At 42.6% G+C, this 26,647-nt stretch overlaps 1 protein-coding gene across 5 annotated transcripts; it reads left to right on the top strand.

Moving 5' to 3' along the window:
- The first annotated feature begins 1,795 nt into the window (after positions 1–1,795).
- Positions 1,796–26,647, top strand: LOC105012728 (death-associated protein kinase 2-like). 5 transcript variants are annotated; one of them, XM_010873761.4, is made up of 13 exons: positions 1,796–1,905; positions 2,075–2,184; positions 18,300–18,439; positions 18,599–18,820; positions 19,030–19,168; positions 19,671–19,800; positions 20,631–20,679; positions 21,266–21,292; positions 21,409–21,561; positions 21,966–22,011; positions 22,118–22,207; positions 23,540–23,626; positions 25,262–26,647. In XM_010873761.4, the coding sequence occupies exons 3-13, from the start codon at positions 18,375–18,377 to the stop codon at positions 25,346–25,348; spliced, it is 1,095 nt and encodes a 364-aa protein (XP_010872063.2). In that variant the 5' UTR covers positions 1,796–1,905; positions 2,075–2,184; positions 18,300–18,374; the 3' UTR covers positions 25,349–26,647. The 5 variants fall into 5 exon arrangements, with proteins under 5 accessions (XP_010872063.2, XP_034150726.1, XP_010872064.2 ...); XM_010873760.3 differs by lacking the exons at positions 1,796–1,905; positions 2,075–2,184 and adding exons at positions 4,815–5,190; positions 18,147–18,199; XM_034294835.1 differs by lacking the exon at positions 1,796–1,905 and having other exon boundaries at positions 1,972–2,184.

The raw sequence follows: 26,647 nt of genomic DNA, 5'->3' as shown, positions 1-26,647 counted from the left end.
TGGAATCATTTAATGTGCAAAGTTGTCATCAAGGCAAAGGGTGGCTACTTTGATTAATCTAAAATATGAATGTATTTGCATTTGTTTAACACTTTTTTGGTTGAAGTAATTTGATACATTTAGTACCTACAGTACTTCACAATTGCTCTTAATTACACATGAATAATGAGTCAATTGGATCCCAGGGATGATTAGGTGGCCATAAGGGCCATGTTGGTGGTTTAACCAGGACAAGCTTAACTTTTTAGTGACCACACCCATGTAACATCCCAAAGTTGGCACCCTAAGCACAGAAATGTCCCTTACACTGCCTGGTTCATTGGGATTTGATACTAAGACCAGAGGGGAAGAGTGCCACCTAATGGGAAGTAGTGAAGGTCTTTTCGAGTCTTCTTGCTCTGTTCACCTGAAAGAGCCGGATTATTTGGCCGAATGGCTCTTTGTTTAAAATAGCCTACTTAAAATAACCCCAAGACATTGAAAAGTGCAAATCTCTAATGCAAATGCTAAAAAGTAGCATAGGAGTATGTTTGAGCGTGAAATGCATGTTCAAATGTTACCTCTTACATGTAGGCTATACTCATTATTAGATCGCCGGCTGTTTATTTTTCCTTACCCTACTGGAAAAAATGCATATGGAACAAAAAGACGCGTCCACAATATTTAGGTTATTGATTAAATAACAAGGATATTAAGCACCAAAATGAATGTAATCATTCATCAGTGCGATTCGGTTCCCAAAGTTGAACAAAAATAGATGTTCAAACAGAGCCGTTCGTTTCAAAACAACTCATCCCTAATGGGCATCCAACACCAATTCAGCAGCATCTGATGCCCATTTCAGACACCAACCAGGACTCACCCTGCGGCAAAGAAAAGCCAACAGTCGGATGCATGCATAGACACGGGAAGTAAGGGTGCTGAGATGGGGTGCTGCAGCCCCATCTACTGTAGCATCGCAAGTCTCTTACAGTTCGCTATTCGCAATACGTATGTTCTTGCTTCGCGAGTCACGCTGCCAGAACAGGTTGCCTGCTCTCACGAAACTAGCGTGGAGGCAATATCGAGATCTATCCCTACCCAAACCCAACCGTCTGGACAACGAATGACAGTTTTGCATTGCGAAATACCATTTTGTATGTTTTTGTTTGTTGCACCAGTCTAGGTAAAGCCTTGTTAAGCTTGAAAAGTCATAGATGGGCGACCTTTTCTCAGATATTGGAATTGTTGTGCCTGTCACTGAGAATCATATCTATAGTCGCTTCGGTCACTCATTCTGCTCATTATAATATTCAGTTGAACAAGTAACCTAATTACTATACTAACCTGACGCAACAGGGTTTTGTGGAATATTTTCTATGTGGAAAATTGCATTGTTTCAATCTGTTTGCTTCGCTTTATCACAACGTTTTGCAAATATCAATTTGGATTGGCCGAATGAACACTTGCCCTACAGTAGGCACAGGCTACTTACAAAAGCAGTTCCATTATGATTCCACAGAGCGGCGCAGGAAACAAAACATTCCAATATGTTTTAGTGATAATAGGCTACTGCACCCGTGCCATAATAGTATTTTTTAAAACGACATAGGCCTATAGTAATAATGAATGATCAGATGGGGCAAATGTCATCGTCATCATTTTAATAAATTAATGGGCGACGCCAGGCCGAGACTAAAGCACCCTCGGGCATAAGCCCAGCTCTCCCAATAATGACGCGTGGACGCGCGTCACTTGCCGATGGCTATCCGTCAACCGACTACTTGTGAAGAGCGGTACACGAATGATCAACACCCCGAGTCATTAGTATGAGGGGTGGATGTTAAGAACCCCCTGTCCACCCCCTTCAAATATTCCAGGAGTCGCTAATTAATCAATTCACGACGTTTGTTTTATTTTACTGAAGTAAGTTACGTCCGGGAGCAGCGAGCGCGCCACGCACACACACACACACACACACACACACAGACTGACCGTCGTGCTGCAGGACCAATCACATATATCTATAGAGCCTAAATGCCGACTTCACAAATTGCTTTACATTTAACGTGGTTTTTTGGTTCTTTATTGAAAGACTTCTCTAGCTGGAAACTGCAGAACGATTGCCGTAGATATCGGATCTAGACTGGACTGACACGATTCGTGACGTACGGTGCGCAACCAGGCGGACAGTTTCGAAAGCAGGTAAACCCCCACCCCATGCCATATCCCCTTATTGTGCTGTTGGTTGCATACAACGGCGTTAGCGTTATGTAGTCATACAGGAAAGTAAAACGACAGCCAGCGAGTCAGACGTTGCCTTGCTGTGGTACGTCGCAAATGAAACAACGTTGCCTGAAGGCAGTTGTTGTTTAACCCAGAACTTCTAGCCTAATTGTTCAGAAGACTGGCTGCCTACTAGTCCACATTCAGATAAGAGGATTCCAATATAATCAAGGTATGTTTTCATCCACTCGGGTCTAGGCGATTTTAGATTTAAATGCCCAAGTTTGGAAGTTATAGATTAGGCTATATTTATTTGTAACACGTTCTCATAAGGATGACAAATTTTCAATCAAACAAATGTATTTATAAAGCCCTTTTTACAACAGCAGTTACAACAGCCTTAAACCCCAAGGAGCAAACAACAGTATTGTTGAATTGTGTATGTTTTGAGAGAGAAGCAAAGCCGGCTATAGTCTTTTGGGGGCCCTAAACAAGATTAGGTTGCACCCCTACCACCTTCAAATAATTTTTCATATTTAGCCCCCCTAGACGGTGGACAGGAAAACCTATGCTTTAAAGTATTATGCAGCGTTGTTTAATACTGCTACAATGTCTAGAACGCAGACTAGATAAAAAATGCACTAGGTAGGGTTTAAGTTGTCCCATATAAACATGCTGTGTAAACTAATGAGGCCCTCAAACAGTTGTTAATCAACACAGGCAGTTCAATGCCAGTGGAATGTCAATTTATAACTTTTGGAGCGTGCTGCTACTTTACAGCAAATTCTGTTCCAGCAATCCCGTTCCAGCCAATCGCCTTCTGCGAGGCAGCCTTCCAGCCAATCACATTCTGTGAGCCAGGCCTTCCTTCTTGCCTTATCTTGTGAAAGTGCCTTTTACCTGGATGATAAATATAGCGTAAGTGTACCACAGGGAGCGAAGTTGGCTTACTGTAAGAAACTATAATGGCAGCTAGAAACCAGGACGACAAACAGCCAAACACTACAAAAACTCCAAAGAAGCGAACGAGGACGGACTAGCTCTCTATAGCTCGTAACCAGGAACCCTAAGCTAACATTAGCAAGGCTAAGAATAACGTCAAACTCTGAGTTAGCACTTTTTTTAACAGGTAATTCTACATTTCATATTATTATTCAGAACTCTGTTCTCTATCAGACATTGGTGCGGAACCACTTTCTGACCGGTGAGTAATAGCAAAATGCTGGAAATATTTTTTGACTGAAAAAATCCTACCTAGTGCAGCTTTAACTACCACTGACATAACCTGACCGCAGGTGAATGAATCGCATCTATCGCTGTCCTAAGTACCCCTGGTTGTGTTGCAGATCAGGTTACTGCTGGATGACTCCTGCGGCCACTGCCCACTTCCCACCTAACTGTCCCAGTCCTGTCCACCTAATTATGCTGTGGATCTGCCTTCTGTTTTAAGACTGTTCGCAGCCTACTTACATTTATTTACCTGCTAGTTTTCTGATCATGCAAAAACACTGACTTGGCCCATGAGGTTATGTACTCTTATAATCTTCCCCCATTGCAGCCAGAAGAAGACTGGCCACCCCTCAGTGTCTGGTTCCTCTCTAGGTGTTTTCCTAATTGTGGACCCTACATGGGATTTCTTTCTAGCCACTGTGCATGAACTGTTGTTGCTTGCTCTTTGGGGTTTCATGCTTGGCGTCTGTAAAAGCACTTTGTTACAACTACTGATGTAAAAAGGGCTTTATAAAATACATTTGATTGATTGACCACTAGATGAGAAGGGGCCCCAGATCAGATCTTGCTTATGGTCCCCAAAAGGCTAGAGCCGGCACTGTGTCAGGGAATAGGAATATGTCAATGCTGTGTAAATAGCATCTATATGGACCACAAGGCTAAAACAAAGTGGGACATTTCCTGGTGCTTGTGCATCAAAAGTTTGACGCTTTAATATTCATCCTGTGGCTGCAGTTGTACCTGTTAAAATTGGTGTTAGCCTAGATATGAAATGCCATGGTGGGGAGTTGAAATGTCTGAGGCTTTCAAATTTGTAAAGGCAGAACGTTTAATTTTACTGGCTTGGTGTGACTTATCTCACAGGGAAACAATGGTACCCAATTTTTGACAGTTTTCTTATTCCAAAACATAAGAAGCACCACAACTGCTTCACTAGTTTTAGGGATTAGGAAAAATGCTTTTTTGCAGCTATGATTGACGTCCACATGGTTTGAATTGACTGGCTAGTTCATTACATCAGAGTCACCATTAAATCAGGCTGTGATGATTAGGATGTCAGTAGAATGTAACTATCCATTCAGGCTATACCACAGGCGCAAGTAGCTTAGCCTATCGTAAAATATGCATAGCCCATATTCTTGGTGTGTAATCATGTATTCATTCCACAAAACAAAACGTGTTATATGCAACAACAGTTTGGTCCAACAGAACGTTGACATTACGATACTTCACAGTAGCCGTCTTGCAACAATTATGACGAAACTGAAGGAAAGACCTGAAACAAGGTGATCTTTTACAAAACATGACTTTCCGCATTCCACAACTTTAGGGCGTGGTCAAAATCCCACTTGCTTATCTGTATCCGTGATTTTTAACTCTTTAACAATTGACGTCGTCTAGGTCACATCCACATCCGTACAATTTCTATTATTTTTATTGTTAAGAGTGCTAAGGAGTTAAACCTTTGACGTACGGACTGATAGATCTGATAGATTACTTCACATGCGCACTGACCACGGTCAAAAAAATAATCCGTTCAAATTAGGTTTTCGTTTTCCACGGATCAGTTCGGTCAAAGTTGTGCTCTTGCTAGGCATGTTTATACATGGCACAGGAAAGTTTGCTACGTCAGTGACCAGTCCCAGTAGTCGGAATTGTGATGCATCGTGTTCTATTCGGAAGAACAGGTAGAAGTTACAACATTTGTTTCAGACAGTTTGCAAAATAAGGAGAAAACTCGTCTCATTAATTTGGGTGAGTATAGACAATATTCCTGACGTTGTTTTCCACTATCGGTTTTGGTTGCGTGTTTTCTTTAGCCCATGTTATTGGTACGTACTGTATTGTCTATTATATATAACCTACCATTACAATTAGTCCATATCAGCGCTTGACTTGGGCTAAAGTTCGTACAGCAACTGTCAAATCGCACATTAGACTATGTTCATCAAAATGTATGTGTTAATAAGGCTTGCTCATTTGCCTAAAAAAGGAACCGGAACGCTGAACCCAAGTCATGCACTGGTCTATATACCACATTGTCATAACCTCATAATAGTAGGTGCGCCACTCTCTTTCGCTCAAAGTATGTTGCTCAGTGCGCATCGCCTGGCTACACGACCTCCCAATCATTTCCCGCTTCAAATACAGCAATAGGCTACATGAAGGGGGAAATTCAATGTTTAGTTATTTGTTTTTGGTTTGTTTCCTTTCCCGTAAATGTTGTTATTTATTTATAACCCGTTATTTATTTATAGCCTATATATTTATTCTTCAGACATTTACAATTTATTTGACAGGAAGTGAGTAAAGTGTGTTTTGTTAAAGTTGCATTTGGGCCCAGATTTGAACACATGCTGCAATGGCACATGTGTACCTTCGGTCCTAAGACCGCTGTACCACTCTGGGCCACTTCATATATTTCAAACGACTGCACTGGCAGTTTTTAGGAGCCTAATAATTTAAAATAACTAAAAAGTACAATTTTCAATATTTCTCTTCCTATTAGGGCCTAGGGCTGTGGGATAATGTATACCTTTTAAATTGTGTAAATAGCATCTATATGATTTAAAAGCCCCATATGGAATTATACAAGTGTATTCACCCCCTTTTCTAGAGAGTAGAACCCCTTGTTATCGGCATAACCAACAGCGGTTTTTAAATATTTCTTCTTGTACCGAGTAATCATTTGATCAAGTTGTCAATGTTTAGTGATTGTTAGAGACATACAAATGTTAACTAGCATGGCATTAATTAGCCTTTCTGAAATGTTAGAGGAAATATTAATAATGTTAGGTAGTTTGTTAGCGACATGGCAAAAAAATAGTACGAACTATTATCGACTATTATCCACCCTACTATTTTGTTGAATTACGATATATTTCTTTTTTATTTATTTTACAAATGACTGATCATAGTCTTCTCTTAAGTGTTTACTAGAAAGCTTTAGCTACCTTTCATGCCTTCTGTTGAAGTAAAAAAGACTCATCACTTTGATAATACATGATGTCTGGTCTGTTGCGCAAGTCAATTAGTTTTTTCCACTTAACTAAAACTATTTCAATTTTTTAAATCTCAGGAAAAAGTATTTAACCTCAATACATCTCTATAAAAATGTTTGGGGGCTAGCTGATAGGGCATATTTAACATCAAATGTAAAGTTGTTTTCCAGTGCATTTAAATTTTGAACTTCAGAGGATTTAGTTCTCCAACCGCTAGACACTGCAGATTAATATGGGGATGCTAGCAATCAATATTGCACACTGTATGCAACCTAGTCTCACTGTAATACGTAAACTATTTTACGAAAATGTTTGACAGTCAAATTCGTAATATATGTTATGTTAGGTGAAGTAACGTGGGAGTAATAATCACTGTAATACCTAAACTATTTAATGAAAATCTTTGACAAACAAATTTGTAAGAAATATTACATTAAGTGAAGAAACGTTAGAGTAATAATCCCGAAAAAAACTAGCAATTAGCAAACTGTGTTTCAAACCCGCATCCTTCAGCTCCGCAGACAGGTGCCCTACCCGCTGCTCCCAATAGGAACATCCTGTTAGGGGCGGCGAGTAGTAGTTTTATCAAGGTCACTACAATATGTTACATGTGATTTTCTTTGTGACATTACCCCAAACCTTAACTCTAACCTTAACCCCAATAATGTGATACCTAACATTAACTGTAAGGTTAAAATGCATTTATTATGTAGTGTTACGACCTTGGTAAGGCCATTACTTGTCACTCTACATCCGATATCCTAGTATGGAGCAGTGGGTAGGACGCCTGTCTGCATAGCTGAATGACGCCAGTTCAAGATATGGGTTGGATGTTTTGTGTAAATTCATAATATATGATATGTTTTAGTAGCATTCGTAACATATCTTTTCACAGCGTTCATAGCATATGATACATTTGTCTAGCGTTCGTAACATATGATACGTTTTAATTGCGTTCGTAACGTATGTTACGTTTTAGCCGATTTGTAATGTATTATACGTTTTGGTAGCGCATTGTAATAACACAATTTCCGTATAATAGTTGACATATTCCATGAGACCAGGTTGCAGTAGACGTACAGTCCTGATTATCCAGGTTTCATTTTATAGAATTTAGCAGCCAGGCAATGTTATCTCAGGACCTGTTGCTTTAGCAGTAGTTATCTACCATGGTGGAGGATATCATTATGTTTGGGTGGTGCCATCAAACAATAGCATTGTATACTTTCTTGCGTACAAAATACAAACGATGCACCTTGCCATCAGAAATATCTACCAATTATTAATACGATCTACTTCAGGTAAAGTAACACGTAGAATAACTTTCATAGTGGCTAAATGCTGGATGTAGATACAGCAAGCCTATTATGTACAGTCTCTGTCTAGAAGCCCAGCACAAATCAGACCAAGGGTGGGCATCTTTGGTGCAAGTTAGTGGTATTTAATTTTTTTATTTTGTGCATAGTTTTTCATACATGGTTGAACTGCGCTTGTTGTTGTGCTTTTAATTGAGTTTAGGCACCTTCACTTTTCTCTCTACCCTGTGGCTTGAATCTTTTCCATAGCTGAGTCTAGTACTGGCTGTAACCCTGATATGTTTCTGCGAATACGCAGCTAAATTGTAGATATATGTTAGCTAAAATGGTGTGGAACTTATTTGTGCTGTAGAAAACCTCTTAATGTCAGTTGTTTGTCGAACAACCTTCAAGTCCCCTACCCTGTGCAGCATACTCCAAAACGAGAGGTTCCTGTTATCAGGGGAAGTTGTTAAGCTACTTCTACTTTTAGCAATCAGTCTCCCTGTGGGTTTCAGGAAAGCCAGGGCCTAGGCTGTACTGAACTCCTCATTATTCTATTCTTGTCATGTGTATTTGTGTTTAACTTTGTTGTCATGTTTTTGGCATTCTTTGAGAGTCGGATACATCATTTATTTAGTACTTAACTATGTACCTGGCTGTTTAATTTCACAAGTGGTCTGCAGGTTAATATTGTGTTTTTAAGTGCAACAACAGAATTGTGTCGAGGTATAAAATGTCAGGATTGTAACAATACTAGACCTGCTACTCTGAAGGTGGCCTCAGATGTGACTACATTCTTAGGGCTCTTTAGGGAGCTCAAATCAAAGGCACACATGGTGCAACTAGTCATAGCCTTTCATTTCAACTCTCGCTGCACCATGATGCACAATGCATGCATGTGCAGCGCGTTGACTGGGAAGGCATAGGAACTGTTTACCTAGTAACAAACATAGCATTCTCCATTGTAAAAGTGCTGTTGCTGGTGATGGTATAATCGTTGATGTGCCAGTGTAAGATGTTTGAAGTTGCTATCACAAGATCTTTTCCCTCTGTTTATTCATGGACCCGGAAGGACTTCAGAACTATACTTCCTACTTTCCTGCTCATTCCACTGAAATACACATTGAGGAAGACATTGTCTCTAGACCTCAGGCAGTCAAGAGGTTATGTGTCAGAAATGTGTCCCACACTACTTTACATTTTTAAATCTCAGAAAAGGTGACGTGTGACAACTGACAACCCCCCCCCCCCCCACCCACCCCATTTACAATATTATTTTTTTAAGTCTCTGACACAGCCATGTCAACAGGTGTTGCTCATCGAAATGAAACTAAAGTTGTGCTAAAAAGTTATCCTAAGATTTTATACTGCTTTCCAGAAGGAGCCAAAGACATATAAGGGAACAGGTTAACGTACTATTCCAAACAATTGTCAGAGCAAATGCAAGAGTTCAAATCAAACAGTTCAGTTTGCTGCAGCTTCAAAATCTCTCCCTCTTTTTGATGGAGAAAAGCATGCTGGAGACCTGGTGCATAAAACAAAGAACAGACAGATTAGGTTGGAGGAAATTGCAGAAGAATTTACTGAACAAGCCTGACTTTATGGTGGTGTAGTGTTCTGTTGCACCACAGACCAGATAGACAACAGCATTTTTGTTAATATCCAGTCCCCAGCATTCAACATGCACACACACTCGTGCATGTTACAAATATGAACATGACAGTCTTGGATTATTTGGAAGCTGTATTACATGAGAGTTGAGTTGTACAACTGTATTCTGCAGTTGTTTCTAACTGAAATCATTACAAGGTAACACTCAGTTTACTCTTACTTTACTACTTTTTTCCTCATCAAGGCCTCAGTATGTGGGATGAAACGCCCTCCTAGGTTACCTACAACTGGACAAAGACATTTACAAAATAACTACAGCTCCAGAAAGAAAATCAGAGACCACTGCACCTATTTTCCTATAACAAGTTGAAAAGGAAGGTTTTGAGTGAGGAACAGAAGGATTAAAATTAAGAGACCACTTCAAATTGAATGCTTCTGTTCCTCACTCAAAACTTTGAAATGAAAAGAAAAAGGTGCAGTGATCTATACATTTTTTCGGAGCATAATATATACCCAAAAACAGTGTCCCTGAGAATAGTTTAGGTGGTAGCATTTTACATGAGCAAAAAATGCATCACACATAGAGGGTTACAAACAACATAACCTACAGTGGATGTAAAGTGTCTACACACCCCTGTTAACTTGCCAGGTTCTTGTGAAAAGAAAAACCTTCGCTGAAGTTTGCAAAAACTCACAATAACCTTATTGCATAAGTGTGCAAACCCTTAACACTAATACTTTTTAGATTTTATTAAAGCACTCAGTCTTTTTGGGTAGGAGTCTATTAGCATGGCACATCTTGACGAGGCAATATTTGCCCACTCTTTTTGCAAAAGCACTCCAAATCTGTCAGATTGTGAGAACATCTCCTGTGCACAGCCCTCTTCAGATCACCCCACAGATGTTCAATTGGATTCAGGTCTGGGCTCTGGCTGGGCCATTCCAAAACGTTAATCTTCTTCTGGTGAAGCCATGCTTTTGTGGATTTGGATGTGTGCTTTGGGTCGTTGTCGGGCTGAAAGGTGAACTTCATCTTTAGCTTCCTAACGGACGCCTGAAGGTTTTGTGCCAAAATTGCCTGGTATTTGGAACTGTTCATAATTCCTTCCACCCTGACTTAAGGCCCTGGTCCCAGCTGAAGAAAAACAGCCCTAAAGCATGATGCTGCCACCACCATACTTCACTGTGTGTATGGTGTTCTTTGGGCAATGTGCAGTGTTCAACCTTGGTTTCATCAGACCGTAACACATTTTCCCATGTGCTTTTGTTTTTGCAAACTTCAGCCGGGCTTGGATGTTTTTCTTTGTAATAAAAGGCTTCCGTCTTCCCATCCTACCCCATAGCCCATTCTTATGAACAATAAGGGAGAGTGTTGTCACATGTAGCACACAGCCAGTACTTGCCAGAAATTCCTGCAGTTCCTTTAATGTTGCTGTAGGCCTCTTTGAAGCCTCCCTGACCAGTTTTCTTCTCTTTTCATACATTTTGGAGGTATGTCCAGTTCTTGGTAATGTCTCTGTTGTGCCATATTTCTCTCCACATGATGATGACTGTTTTACCATGGACTGTGTTCCATGGTATATTTAATGCTTTGGAAATTATTTTGTGTCCTTCCCCTGACTGATATCTTTCAGCAATGAGATCCCTCTGAAGCTTTGGAAGCTCTCTACTGGCCATGGCTTTTACTCTGAGATGCAACTAAGAAAATGTCAGGAAAATCCTACTAGAACAGCTAAACTTTTTGTGATTAATCAGAGTTTAAATGATGGCAGTTGAGAAATGACTTCTATTTAACATGAGTTTAAATGTGATTGGTTAATTCTGAATACATTCTGAATTATGCAACCAGGTTATTGTAAGGTTTTTATTTTTCGTTTTTCCCCCTCGAAGATTTAATTTGTTTTTTAATTGAATTGTTCACATTATAGGTCACATTAAAAGTGGAAAAAGTTCTGACTTATCTTTGTCTCATTCTTTTACATCACTAAAACCTGGCATTTTCACAGGGGTGTGTAGACTTTTTATACCTAAAGAATATGGCATCATGTAGTGTCTACAGTATATGATCACAAACAGCAACAGCCCATATGGGGATACAGGTTCTCGGGTTAGGATGTAGGTTTTGACCATAACCCCAAGATTGTGCACTCTCTTGCCTACACAGAATAGACAAATTTTTTCCAGAAACATTTATTTGAACACTTACACCATCTAGAGTGGTGTGAAAGAGGTCATGTTCTCTCCCCAGCTCACACAGGATAATTAAGGTCAAACTTTAACCAATCCTAATCCCTTAGGCAAACCGTAAGAAGTCTCAGGAACAAAATCCATCATCCTAACATCACAAACCTTGGTTTGGTTCAGTGGTGCAACTGTTGGTATTTCCCACAGGGGTGGGGTAAGATATTGCATCCTCAAGACAGTTGTCTATTTTAGTGAACAGTTCACTTTCTCACCATAATACGTTTAACACCCACAGTATTTGGGTGGAAGTCTCTGAGAAGTGAGAGAGACATTTTCGGAAGTCTTATGAGAAATTATCTCACTGTAATGAACACTGAGACCGGAGTGGTGTGGGTCCAATTGCAGAAGTGCAACTGTAGATTTATTTACTTTGTACAAGGGAGTAGGCAAGAGCAAGAATGGTAAAGACGGGCAGGTAGTTTCGGTAACCAGGAGATCAGTCCTAGAAGGCGAAGTCACAGGCAGGAATAGACAGAGAGGAGAAAACCAGAAGCAGGCAGGCAGGTCAGGATGCTGGGTGATCAGTCCGCGGAGGCAACAGTACAGGCAAGGAGAGACGGTAAGAGAATCCAGGGGCAGGCAGGTAGGTCGGAATTCCGGGTGATCAGTCCGCGAGGGCAACAACACAGGCAGGGTTAGGCGGGAGGAGAATCCACGGGGCAGGTAGACAGGTCAGGACGCAGGTTTCTGGAATAAGGAGATAGGACGGGAAAAGGAAGAAAGAAAACAACAGGCTGGGAGTCAAAAGGGCAAATACCGCGATCTGTACAAAGGCTTGGCAGGTCCACTACGAACAATACCTCAGACTGGAGTGGAGGCAGAGCACGGGCTAAATAGAGGGATAAACAGGGCACAGGTGTTCAGTATTCCGGTGATTGGGATCTGGATTGCTGGGTGCGTTCATGCGTGTCGGGAAGTGAAAGTGTAACGGTGGCAGGTGAGGAGCATGGCGGGGAGGAGCTAGATCCGGAATGACGCGAGAACCTCACATGACCCCCCACCCTACGGACGGCCCCCGACGTCCGGGACCGCCATGGAGGACGACTCCGCGGATGGGGTGCAGGACGATCCGGGCGGGCGGCTTGGAACTGTGCCGTGAGGTCTGCGTCCAGAATGTCGCGAGCGGGCACCCATGCTCTCTCTTCCGGGCCATAACCTTCCCAATCCACCAAGTACTGTAGGCGCACGCCCCGGCGGCGGGAATCCAGGATGTCACGCACGGCATATGCCGGCTCCCCAGCGATGTCCAAAGGAGGCGGAGCAGGATGCAGGGCAACCGGTGGATGCAGGGGGCTGCAATGAACCGGCTTGAGGAGGGACACGTGAAAGGTGGGGTAGATCCTGTACTGGCGGGGCAATTGAAGACGGTAGGTAACAGGGTTTATGCGTTGCGTGATTTTGAAAGGTCCGATGTATTTGGGGGCAAGCTTATGGCATGGGAGGCGCAGGCGGATGTCCCGGGTTGACAGCCAAACCCGCTGGCCGGGGTGGTAGAGGGGAGACGGGCGCCGGCGACGATCAGTGATCAGTGTGAGTCTTATGCGCACTGGAGGCCTGCTGGAGATGACGGTGCGCCGTCTCCCATACTCTCGCACTGCGTCGGAACCAATCGGCCACTGCAGGAACCGGACCGGGTTCTGTATCCCATGGGAAGAGAGGGGGTTGATAACCAAAGACACATTGAAAGGGAGTGAGCCTGAGGGAGGAGTGAATGAGAGAGTTCTGTGCGTATTCTACCCACGGTAAATACCGGCTCCAGTCATGTGGCTGCTTTTGGCACTGCTGTCGTAGGTACTTTCCTATGTCCTGATTGAGTCTCTCAGTCTGACCGTTGGTTTCTGAATGGTAGCCGGAGGATAGGCTTACTGACACCCCTAGTCAGTCACAGAATGCCCGCCATACGCGGGAGATGAACTGGGGCCCTCGGTCGGACACAATGTCCTCTGGGATCCCGAACTGCCGGAACACCTGTTGGAAGACAATGTCTGCCAGCTCGGTGGCATTGGGCAGGTTAGCTAGGGGTATCAGACGGCACATCTTAGAGAAACGGTCAACGACGGTCAAGATTGTGGTGTACCCGTTGGAGTCCGGCAGGTCAGTTACAAAGTCCATGGCGATGTGAGACCAGGGGCGGTGAGGCGTAGGCAGAGGCTGTAACAGCCCCTCGGGCAAGTGACGGGGACTTTTTGATTGAGCGCAGACGGGGCAAGACAGCACGTAATCGCGCACGTCATCGGACAGAGAAGCCCACCAATACTGATTACCTAAAAGCTTTGTTGTGCGGGTGATGCCCGGATGCCCAGACCCCAACGAAGTGTGGCACCACTGTAACAATTGTGACCGAACGGCCGCCGGAACGTAGATCTTCCCCAGTGGGCAGGTAGGAGGGTCAGGATCCGTCAACAGGGCCTCCTCGATGGTGTCCTAAATGTCCCATCTTATAGGTCCTACACGGCAGGTGGAGGGCAGGATCGTTTCTTGCGTCGGAGTGTAGGTCGGTTGCTCGAACATACGAGAAAGGGAGTCTGCCTTGGCATTCTTTTTTCCAGACACATAGGAGACTGAAAAACGAAAACGATTAAAGAAGAGAGACCATCGAGCTTGAAGGGGATTTAAACGTTTGACTGTCTGTAAATACTCTAGGTTGCGGTGATCCGTAAGGACCAGGAAGGGGTGGAGGGCTCCCTCCAACCAGTGCCTCCACTCCTCCAGGGCTAGTTTTATAGCGAGGAGCTCTCGATTCCCGATGTCGTAATTCCTTTGGGCAGGAGTGAGCCTCTTGGAGTAAAAGGCGCAGGGGCGCAATTTGGGGGGCGTGCCTACGCGCTGCGATAGGATCGCCCCTACTCCCGTTTCCGAGGCGTCCACCTCCACTACGAACGGTAGCATGGGATCGGGCTGGCGGAGTATGGGAGCATTGGTGAATAGACCTTTCAGTTTGTCAAATGCAGACATGGCAACGTCGGTCCAACGCAGCGTACTGGTTTTCTGACTGGTCAGGGCGGACAACGGGGCAGCGATGGTGCTGAAGTTTCTGATGAAACGCCTGTAATAGTTCGCAAAACCCAGGAAACGCTGCAACTCCTTGGCGGTTTTTGGCTGAGGCCACTGATGTACCGCGGACACTTTGCTCTCGTCCATCTGGACGCAGCCTGGCGACAGCACCGATCCCAGGAAGGACACCGTGGAAACGTGGAACACGCTCTTTTCCAGTTTCACATACAGGTGGTGTTGCTGCAATCGTTGTAGAACCTGTTGGACGTGACCAACGTGCTGTTAGGTTTCTAGAGTATATAAGGATGTCGTCAAGGTTTATGATTACAAACCGGTCTATCATATCCCTAAAGATGTCGTTCATGAACGCCTGGAAGACGGCAGGTGCGTTGGTAAGGCCGAAAGGCATGACACGATACTCATAGTGGCCGCGCTGTGTGATGAAGGCGGTTTTCCACTCATTCCCTTTACGTATGCGTACTAGATGATAAGCGCTCCGCAATCTGTACAAAGGCTTGGCAGGTCCACTACGAACAATACCTCACACTGGAGTGGAGGCAGAGCACGGGCTAAATAGAGGGATAAACAGGGCACAGGTGTTCAGTATTCCGGTGATTGGGATCTGGATTGCTGGGTGCGTTCATGCGTGTCAGGAAGTGAAAGTGTAACGTGGCAGGTGAGGAGCGTGGCGAGGAGGAGTTAGATCCGGAATGACGCGAGAAACTCACACTCACATGTTGTTTAGAACAATTAGAAGGGAATTGCTCTTATCAGATTGTTATGTAATTGAGTTTGACCAGTCTATAAAATGGCCATTGTCTCGTTTTATCACGGAAAAATTGGTTTTCTGCCATACCTGAAAAAAGTATGGCATTATTGATTGAATAGTTTTTTGTTTCACATTTTTAGAATACTGTGACTGAAATCTTAAAAATCTCCTGAAATCCAAATTTTAACAGTGGAGTTTATGGTTACATTACCTGTCATTGTTAGGTGTTTGGTGATTTGGCCATTCTCCCTATTACTCCCATAGATGTTTCGCCCAGAAATGGAGCCACACATTACACTTTCTCTGCTCCCATAAAATACTTTCATTGTGAGGAACAGTGAGGTAAAGTGATACAAACTTGTAAAATTGTGAAACACATGGTGTCACAGGCATGCCAAAACTCGATACTGCTAAAAGAAATCAGCATTTCCAAACTGGAGACTGTTCAACATTTCTGAGTATTATTTAATCATAACAGTTTAGAAGCGTACTATATAATAAAACTATTAATGTTTTTGACTGCATTAGTCCTATAACCTCCTGGTTAATGTGGTAGATTTGAAACACATGCCCAATAGCATGTGGGCTTGAGTACGTCTGAAAGGCAACCTTTTGCCAAAGCCTGACTAATCCCTTATTCAGTTGGCTAATACAGTTTCTTCTGGGTGATATGTTTGGTGTGCAGAAGGTTGCAACTCCTTAGCCAAACAGAATGCACTCTGTTTACATGGTACTGGTCTACAGCTTGTGCACAGCTTGGAGCAGAGCAGGTTGAGTGATAGCCATCCTAGAAACCGCTCAGTCGCTATAAACTTTAGCATATTTTTAGCAAAACTGTGCTATCTACTAGGTCTCATCTCTTGTAGGCGAACAGCCATTTTTGTTTTTGTGATTTTTTTGTCAGCAAGATACACAAACACTCTTATAGATGCCAGTTTGCTGTTCACAACAGAAGGCCCTTGATAAGGAGGTGAAGTCACATGGTTTTGTCTGTCGTGTTATGGTCCACGTTGAGGATCGAGGCCTCATGTTTATCCATCGAACATTTTGACATGATGACATCAAAGCACAGCTTTCATAGAAGGGCCATTGTTTCGCTGTATTGCTATTTGGGGAAGGGGTGGTTTCGGAGTTGTGGAGGAACTGGTTCTTGAATCAACCCATTTGTTTTCCCCGTTGTTGTCTTGCTGGTGTTGGGGTGGGAGGCTGCGGTGGTGGTTCCTGAGGGAATCTGTGGAATGTCGTCTTGGGAAAGATTGGGAATGGCTTCACTGTGAGTCAGCTGCAAAATATATTTTGCAAAGAGACAAGTGTCTAGACATGCACAAAGAGTGGCAGACCAACCGAGAATCAGAGCGTGAAAGAAATGCATGTGTTTACATACACACAAACACTCACATGCATTTCCTTACTTGTATACAGAGAAAAGAGTAGAAGCACACACACAAACAGACACACACATTAACCACACTGTGTTTGGACCGGTGCCACAGTTGTTTCAGCACACTTAGCTCTCTTTCACGATCACTCCTTAATACAATAAAGCATAAAATACCAAAACAACTTTAGGTTAAAAATACCCCCATTTACGCACATCACATTTGCCAGTGATAGCTGACACTCAGCTGTGTCTCGCTAGCCTCTTTTGCTACCATCATACTGTATGTAGGCCTGTAATCTGAAAAGGAAGCTCACCCAACACGTGTAGGTGGTCTATGGGCTCCAAAACACCAGCACCTCAAGGCTGCCAGTCGGGCCCAATGCAACGAGCTGGTTCAGTACCATGTCATTAACGATGACCATCTCTATGTAGAGGTCAAATGAGCAGCCCACTTCCAGAACAAACACCTCTCACTGAATATGATGCATTTGGTACTCTGGAAAATGCATCACCATCGACATCAAACCAGCTTCCTCCTACACATGAATGTTGATGAATCTGGGATACGCACTTACACACACACACACACACACACACACACACACACACACACACACACACACACACACACACACACACACAGACTGCTGTGGTGTTTAACTGTCTCTCAACTTGTTGGTATCATGTCCACTCGATTTTCCTTTAGATGCTCTACAGTCTTTCTAGCTGTTACAATTCTTCATCCCTATACATTTTACTTCTGGTGTCTTGTCATGTTAGAGTTAATGTAGCTGTCTCCCCCCCCACCCCCTCGCCTGCTGTCCACTATGTAATTGGACAGGATTACAGACAACCCCTTTTGTGATAGATCTCCCTTTCTTACTCGCTCACACCATAGTTTGCTCTGTTGGTGTGTCTCCTTAATGATGATTTTTTGGAGACGACATCCTTTCTCTTATCAGTAAATTTTTTTCAGCCTCGCTGATTTTGGTTAATGACGTCATGCGCGACTGGACACAGACAAAGGGAATTCTACCATGCAATTAACATCAATAACCCTTTCAAAACTGATTACTAATATTCAAATTATAACATTTTTGAATGGCTGTATTATGTTACCAAGGCAACAGGCAGACACTCACTGATGCATGGGCTAATGTACTCTGACACCAGGCTTTCTGAGGGTTTGAGACGTATTTTAATCATGTTTGTTTTCACACCGGGTAAAGGGTGAGTAATGCTCTGTGAACTTTAACTTCAAAACACTGGGTCACTGTTCTCTTCTCATCCATGCTCATTCCTAATAAGGGCTCATGCCGCTACTTTTGAGTTGATTTTCTATCACTGTAGTTATTTGTGCTGTGAAAGTGCCCCCTCTTTATCATGAGCGGAATCCTTTTTTTTTTTAAAAGGCTGATAACTGAAATGTGCTGAAATGATCTACTGGCATCAGCTGAAGTATACAGTATGTATGAATGTTAAGTCGGGATTCAATTCATGCTCTATGCTCTCACTTTCACCATCAGGGGTGTGATGTGTGATGTTTTCTTACGGTCTTGCTTTAGGTCTCTACCATTCAACACTTGGACTTGAAATCCCCATGAGAAAACAGAGGGTGGAAAGAGAGGGAGAAGACAAGTATGGCCGTCTTTAACACACTTGAGAACGTGGAAGACCTCTATGAGATCGGAGAAGTACTTGGGAGGTAAGGATGGTCATTATGAAAAGGCCATCAACGTGTGTTTGTATTGAGAATTCAGTTCATTTTGAACAGTGTTTTGCTGCATAGGTCGACATGAATTCAAAATCCCACTGACTCCCAGTAATGTCGTTATACAATCGTCACACTCTGTTGCCTTGCCAGCGGCCACTTTGCGCAGGTGCGGGAGGTGCGAGAACGAGCCACGGGGGTTCTCTGGGCGGGGAAGTTCCTGAAGATCAGGAAGTGCGCCAGCAGCAGAATGGGCATAGAGAGGAAAAGTGTGGAGAAGGAGGTGGAGGTCCTGCAAAGCCTGCAACACACCAACATCATGGCCCTGAAGGACGTGTTCGAGAGCCGGGCCGAGGTGGTGCTCGTGCTTGAGCTGTGAGTGGAGGGTGTGGAGGTGTTGAGACATGGGGAGGAAGGTAGGGACAAAGAAAAGTAAAGAGGGGGTGTAAAGTATTTGAAAGAAAATCCAAACTATTTGAACCCGGGTTTGACGTGAGGTAAATGCAGGCACGTGGATTTCGTTGAAGTGGCTTAATAGTGTACTAGAGTGGAATTTTACTCCTTTCTCCTCCCCCGTCTTGCAGCATTAGTGGAGGAGAGCTCTTTGACTTCATCGCTGAGAAGGAGAACCTTACGGAGAGCGAGGCCATTGAGTTCATGAAGCAGATACTACTGGGGGTTGGCTTCATGCACGGCAAACAAATTGGACATTTTGACCTGAAGGTAAATTAGGCTAGGCTGTTTGACTTCACATATTACCTCACTTCTTTGGTCTGTTACCACGCCTTAGGACATTTAGGAATCCAATGCTGCAATACCCTTGGTAGTGGTTAAAATCTAACTAAAGTCTGGGAGCTGGAAGAGTTCTCTGCTAACACCCTAGGATGCATACCAATAGTATTACACATTAGAACAGTTTTTTTTATTTATTTCATCCTTAGGCTTTTATGCGTATGTTGGCTTGTTGGAATATAAAGAGTGTAGGTTCTCATCCACTCGGTCCACCCAAGAACTGTATGACAAAAACGCTGAAATGGCTACTTCGTGCAAATCGCGCCCTTCCAATGCTGCACATGGTGTTGTTAGCATCCTCTGGGAGGTGTTGAGCAACCGGCTGTTTGGCGTTCTGGCAATCAGTGCGATCAGCGTGCCGTCGGCCATATGGTGGGATTGACCTCATTACATGTTCCGCCATGTTTACTGTTTCCTCCCCCTCCCTCATCAGCCAGAAAACATCATGCTGTCAGACAAGAATGCTCCAAACCCCAGGATCAAGATCATTGACTTTGGGCTGGCCCACCGTTTCCAGCCGGGGGAGGAGTACAAGTGCATGAGTGGCACCCCCCAGTATATTCGTGAGTAGCGCAGCCCTTACATAAGTTGCAAGCCGTTACGGTGCAAGTTGGAACCGAACGGCAATGGGATAATAGAACCTTACTGAAGCTTACTACAAAAAAGCTAAACCAAAGATGGAAAAAAGCTGCAGGCAAAGACAATCGTTTTAACGCATTCGTGTTATCAAGAAAAAATATTTCCTCAAAAATATATATTTTTTTATTTCCAATATATATAGTTTTGATCTCAATACTTTTAGTTGTTGTTTGGTTTCAATATTAATAATTTTTTTTGCAATACTAATACTTTTGTTGGTTCTCATTGAAACAAACGTAACTCCATAGGAAAGGGGAAGCGACTCCAATAGCATAGTGAGCCAATATCATTCGAAATGTTCAGATGCTTTTGAGAAAAGTCGCATCATTTTACAACATGGTACTGTAGGTATTTGTCAAAACCCCAAGGGGAAATTTGGAAATTAAGTGATCTGGTTTACAGGTGCAGCGGTTTCCGTGGAGACAAGGCAGGAAGTGTACTGTCATGATTCTGGATGACGGTGTTGTAACAAACACCGTCTGGATTGTGGTTGGTCTGGATTGGTGTCTGTAAAGTTGGCATGGTTACAGAGCATGTCCTGTTTTGAATTCAGCCATTTGGCCCAACGATGACACTGCCATACATATACCATTGATACATTTTGTATGGTTATTACCTTAGTAGCAAGAGTTAGCTGTGGTAGACCTGAGGGGCTTAGGTGTGAAATTCAGCTGCGTGTGAAGACAAGTAAGCTTTCTTTCCTCCCCTCTCTTATGTATTTATGTCGCTCTCTGTCTCTCTGTCTCCAATTCAGCGCCTGAGGTGATCAACTATGAACCTCTGAGCACTGCTGTTGATATGTGGTGAGTGTACCGCCATCTCTCCAAATATATTACACACACACACCTAAATAAAACCCAACATAGCACACAAATGGACATATCATAGGAGGTTATGAGAAAACATGCATTGAATAATCAAATGAGCACAAACAGTCTTCCTCTCAGTAACCCTTGATGTATGTAAAGAATTTTTTCCCATCTTGATGGCTGAGCCCTCAGGACGCTTTCCGGCATGTGTAGACACGCTGACTCATGTTTTCGTCTGAATACATCCGGCATACCTTAGGAGTTCAGCCATTGTATACCATTCTCATTCCCTAGAGTTCTGTCTAGATGTTTTTATAAAGAAAGGCTCTGTTCTGAGTTGAAAGGGTTGGATGTGATTTTGGTACAATTACAGTTTATCTCCAGCCCAGTGCAAATACAGTGTTTATAACCCGACAGACTTTGGACACAAAACAACTTTGTGACCATCTCAGAAAGAGAAGTGGTTTATTTGGATGAAAAACAAACATGCTTGTTTTGACTCGTGCATTTCCCAGTGCAAAATTAAGATACTGAGATAGGCCTAGGTCACAATATCCTCTTTGTTTTCCGTCCTTCGCAGGAGCCTCGGAGTGATCACCTACATTCTGTAAGTTGGAAGAATATCTCATCAGTCTTTGGCGTACAGTACCATAACTCTAAACAGAACATCAATAGGTATTCTCACTATAAAAAGTAGTGTCCTTCTTCTTCATTTCTTTACAGACTGAGCGGGACATCCCCGTTCCAAGGGTGCACCGACGATGAGACACTGAGCAACATCATCGCGCTGAACTACGAGTTTGACGATCTTCACTTCAGCAAAACCAGTTCCATGGCCAAAGACTTCATCCAGAAGCTCTTTGTGAAAGACGTAAAGTAAATAATCTTTTGGTAGTTCAACTTACTTTTTTATGCCAGGCCACTTGCCAAATAACCTCAGATGCAAAATTGGCCACTGTTAAAAAGGTCATTTAAAACTGTGGTAACAGTAAATGCTTACCAGAACAGGCACAAGATGTTCACAATATCATGGGACTTTTTGCTGTAAATGGGCAGATAGTACTTTATTTTCAGCCTCCTATATTAAGTAGATCAGTCAGACGTCCTGGTTACCAGTGTCTGTATATTTAGAGAACGACAGCTGTGCTGTCATTCTCTTAAGCTATGCTTTCTATTTCAGCCACTATTAATAGGATAAGAACTTGAACGCATGAAAACAATAGATTAACACTGATTAGCATCTCTGATGCCTCTGTCTCTCTATGGGTCTGTGTCTGTAGTGAGAGAATGACTGCTGAGGAGGGTCTTTTTCATCCCTGGATCAAGGTAAGCATCAGCAGCACAAGGCTCCTATTTAATGTTACATGGTTAAGATGAACTTGTTGTTTGTCTCTGCTTGGGTCATTTAGCCTGATTACTTTTCCCCTTTCAGCCACTGACACGGAAACAGGTGGACAACAGGAACCGTGCGTCCATCAACATGAAGAACTTTAAGAAGTTCAATGCCAAGAGAAAATGGAAGGTCAGTAGAATGTCTTTTAAACATCCGATGGACCTATCACATTATTGACACAAAAAGCACAAGTCTTGAAAATGTGTTATATGACAAATGTATATGATTAAATCAGACTGAAGTCACTGCAACAAAGCTGATGCTTTCTGAATTCTAGAATACTGAATCAAAACAGGACATTAATGTGAGGATTCAATGTTCTGATCTTATATGGACAATTTCGAAATGTTAGTCTTTTTAGCTAATCGAATATAAGACAAACACAAAACCGGTTTTGAATGTACACCTATAATGAGAAGCAGGGCAAAAGTGCTCAAATGACAGCAAACATTGACACAACAAATAGACAAAAGAAGCAGACTGTGCACACTCAGTCTCTCACAGAGTAGATTAGTTTACTTTATAGGTTTATATTAAAGAAGAAACACCTAATTTGCTCCCATCCAGAGAAAGTTACCTTAATTATAGCAACAGCAGTTGCACCTCTTCCCTAACATATTTTTGCATTTTCACTTTCAATATGAAAGTGATTTAGACTGCACCTTATTCTATGAATGAATCAGTACTTGTTTCCTCCCTTAAGCAGAACTGAATGAACTCTGTTGAATGTTTTTAAATGAAAGGTTTTGCTTCCCCGGTCAGCCATTGTTCATTTAGCCTAGTTTACCAAGCTAAGACTGACAGCAGCAATATGAAGTTGCAATGATGCTATACTTTAGCAATAGATGACATAATGCTATAATGATATGAAGCAAGTTAGATCTATTAAATGGTTTTCTGTAGCCCTACAAGGCTAGCTGTCACATATACATTTCTAACAGTGAGTACAGCAATTTAAACAGCAACTCTCCATCCTGGGATATTGCATTGGAAAGGAGCACAAGATGTGTACTCTGGCAATGAGTCCTGATTTTGACACTTTCTTAATCTTCATCTTTTGACAGTGTGACGGCTTATGTTTACACACATGAACAGCGCCCCAGTGTGAATTCTGGTTATTTGATGCTGAAACTGGTTGTATCTTGCTTATCACATCGGTTAGCTACAGTTGGTTGAGTTACATCGCTGACTTCTCAAGCTTTATTAATAGTAGAGAGCTGTGATGTTGAAGTATCTTGTATGACATGTGCCCACACCACTGTGCTCGATATGCCACCTGCTGGTCAGGTTAACTCTTGCGGCTTCAGAGATTCTATTATAATCAATTTAACTTGCTTTCTCTTATTTTGCTCTGTCTTCAGTATTTACTCAAACTATTTTGTTCTCTCGTGTTTTTTTTTTCCTGTCTAACTTCAGACCTGTTTCCTCGGGATATCTCTGTCTTTCTCCCCCTCTGTGTAGATGTCATATAACATGGTGTGGATGTGCAACCGTCTGCGTCGTCTCAAAGTCATATGCAAAACTAGTGCTCCGGCAGATGAGGAATTGGTGAGTAAATCTGCCACGACAGATCTGAGATCTAACCATTTTAGGACATAGTTGTGCGTCTGTCTTGGTTTTTACCACATGTTCATAGTTGGTTCTGGTTAGGGGAGACATCTCTTTCTCCAAACCAGTTGTGTGAATCAGAATCCCTAGATGGCTAGTTGTTGTTTTAGCCATCGATCTGGTATTTTCTGTCATACCTACCATATTGTTATTTTTTCTGTACACTACAGTATCGTATGTAGGGTTATTGGCCATCCATATTCCGTTGTTGACATCTATGTCATCATGTTGTGATTTAAACCCTGGCTTGCCACTGCCGGTATTTTTATACAGCTCCAGAAAAAATTGAGAGACCACTGTACTTTTTCTTTCTTTTCCAAAAAAGTCGAAAAGGAAGGTTTTGAGTGAGGAAGGGTTAAAATTAAGAGACCACTGCAAATTCAAAACTTCTGTTCCTCACTCAAATCTTTCAACTTTTTTGGAAAGGAAAGAAAAAGCTGCAGTGGTCTCTTCATTTTTTCCGGAGCTGTATTCTTGCCCTTTTTTATTATCTTGCCTGATAAAAGACCAATAGGTGACGAGCCATATATTTTATTTATTTGAGCAGTAATTGATTGCTTGAAGGGAGCAATACGTGTACGTATGACTGTTGATATAAACATACAGTGGGAAGAACAAGTATTTTATACACTGCTGATTTTGCAGGTTGTCCCACTTACAAAGCATGTAGAAGTCTGTCATTTTTATCATAGGTACTCTTCAATTGTGAGTGACAGAATCTAAAACAAAAATCATGAAAATCACATTGTATGATTTTTAAGTAATTTATTTGCATTTTATTGCATGACATAAGTATTTGATACATCAGAAAAGCAGAACTCAATATTTGGTACAGAAACCTTTGTTTGCAATTACAGAGATCATACGTTTCCTGTAGTTCTTGACCAGGTTTGCACACACTGCAGCAGGGATTTTGGCCCACTCCTCCATACAGACGGGGCTGTTGGGGCTGTCGCTGGGCAATACGGACTTTCAGCTCCCTCCAAAGATATTCTATTGGGTTCAGGTCTGGAGACTGGCTAGGCCACACCAGGACCTTGAGATGCTTCTTACGGAACCACTCCTTCGTTGCCCTGGCTGTGTGTTTCGGGTCATTGTCATGCTGGAAGACCCAGCCACGACCCATCTTCAATGCTCTTACTGAGGGAAGGAGGTTGTTGGCCAAGATCTCGCAATACACGGCCCCATCCATCCGCCCCTCAATAGGGTGCAGTCGTCCTGTCCCCTTTGCAGAAAAGCATCCCCAACGAATGATGTTTCCACCTCCATGCTTCATGGTTGGGATGGTGTTCTTGGGGTTGTACTCATCCACTAAATAGACATCAGAAGCCACCACGGTCTGAATGGCGTGTACCATAAAATAGATGTTAATTTGAATCCAATGCAAGTTCCTACAGAAAAAAAGTCACTATACATTGTGTATTCTCGCTGCATACACATAATTGGAGGGAATGTTGGCAAATTCTGTTCCAAGGTAAATAATGTGACACAAAACAGCAGCACAAGGAAATAACCAGCACACCATGATTTTTGTCTGCCCTAAAAGAGAACTAACCTGCTATATCTCGTCATCAGAGACAGTGTGAAAGTGACCAGGAGGACAACGACATCAAGCCAGCCTCTCTCATTCGCCGTAGACTCAGCAGCAGTTCGTTGTCTTGACCACCAGGGGGAGACAAAGCATCAGGCTGCAGAGCACACCTCCCTTCACAGTGACCCAAGCAAGCCTATAGTATTTACCCTCACCCATTCCCAGACCATGAGGGCGAGGAAGACCAAGACACAGGCTGACCGAATGCCGGACACACAAGAAGGAATTGTGGGGCTCTATATACCCACATGACAGCTGTTGATGAAATGGAATCTACAGAACAATTGTAACTACTCAAATGATTTACTGAATGGCTCGTACTGCTCGGTATTACTGTGGTTTATTGCATGTTTTATGGTGCTTTTTCAGTTGTAAAGGTCAGCTGTTAGCAGACTGGTGATAACACTAGTCTTATGGGAAAGTTTGAGATTTGAGGATGTAAAGTACAGGATTGGATTGGATTATATAGGTTTGATAAAACCTAAAGCATTTATTTTACCTGCAGTATTTTCCTCATAAGAGGGTGGACAGAAAAATTAAGAAAACCTCAAAATGTCATAGTCTTCCAAGTGTGTTTTTGACAAATAAACTAAAAAACTAATATTATGAAATGTTATAACACAGTCATACGATAAAATATAATACTGTAGGACAAAAGCATGTATCCTAGTGTCTGAAACATGACCACGAAGCACTCTTGAATTGTAAATGCATAGTATCTGAATGTTAAGATGAGCAACTAGCATAATTAGAACATCAACACTGAAAGGTTCTGCTCAGAAATAGGATGCAGTTCTTTAGTTTAACTAATAAAGTAATGTTGAACGGCCTGCAGTACCACTTCATGCTCTACTGCAGGGGTTCTCAAACCTCTCCAGGGGACCCTCAGACTTTGGAACTGTATTGTTGTTTCAGGTGTGCCAGCTCTGGAATCCATCTAATACCTGGAAAAGCTGTGCGTCCCCAGGAGAGATTTGAGGACCACTGCCAACAAGTAGTGTCCGAATTAGAGTGACGCATGACAAATAATGTTTGTCTGTAAAATGTGTTTTTGTGAAAATATTTGCATTTTCTAAAGAGTTTCTGTCAGTCCTGGATCCACAGGGGGGCAAAGCCGGGCACCCCCCCCCCTCCCCCCCTCCAGATAGAATCCCCTGTTTTCTTTCCCCTTAAACACTGCAAATGGTATATGGATTAGATATGCCCCCCCATTGATAAAAAATGCCCCCTCAGTCATTTCATCCTGGAGCTGGTCCTGGTTTCTGTATATTTTTCATGTTTTTTCTTCATATGTCCTAGTGAGGTTATCTTATATTAGCTTTTACTGTAAAGTGGGATTATTTTGATTAAAGCAAAATTGTTGTCATGCT

This window comes from Esox lucius, chromosome 10 (assembly GCF_011004845.1).
Source record: "Esox lucius isolate fEsoLuc1 chromosome 10, fEsoLuc1.pri, whole genome shotgun sequence".
NCBI lineage: Eukaryota > Metazoa > Chordata > Actinopteri > Esociformes > Esocidae > Esox > Esox lucius.
Note: the sequence above shows the minus strand (reverse complement) of the source record. Positions and strands in the feature narration are given on the sequence as shown.

Excerpts from the sequence above, each read along its gene's own strand:
- LOC105012728 (XM_010873761.4), top strand. The coding sequence starts at position 18,375 with ATGGCCGTCTTTAACACACTTGAGAACGTGGAAGACCTCTATGAGATC. Across the intron at positions 18,440-18,598 it reads ATCGGAGAAGTACTTGGGAG|CGGCCACTTTGCGCAGGTGC; the intron begins GTAAGGATGGTC and ends TTGCCTTGCCAG. Across the intron at positions 21,562-21,965 it reads CTCTTTGTGAAAGACGTAAA|TGAGAGAATGACTGCTGAGG; the intron begins GTAAATAATCTT and ends CTGTGTCTGTAG.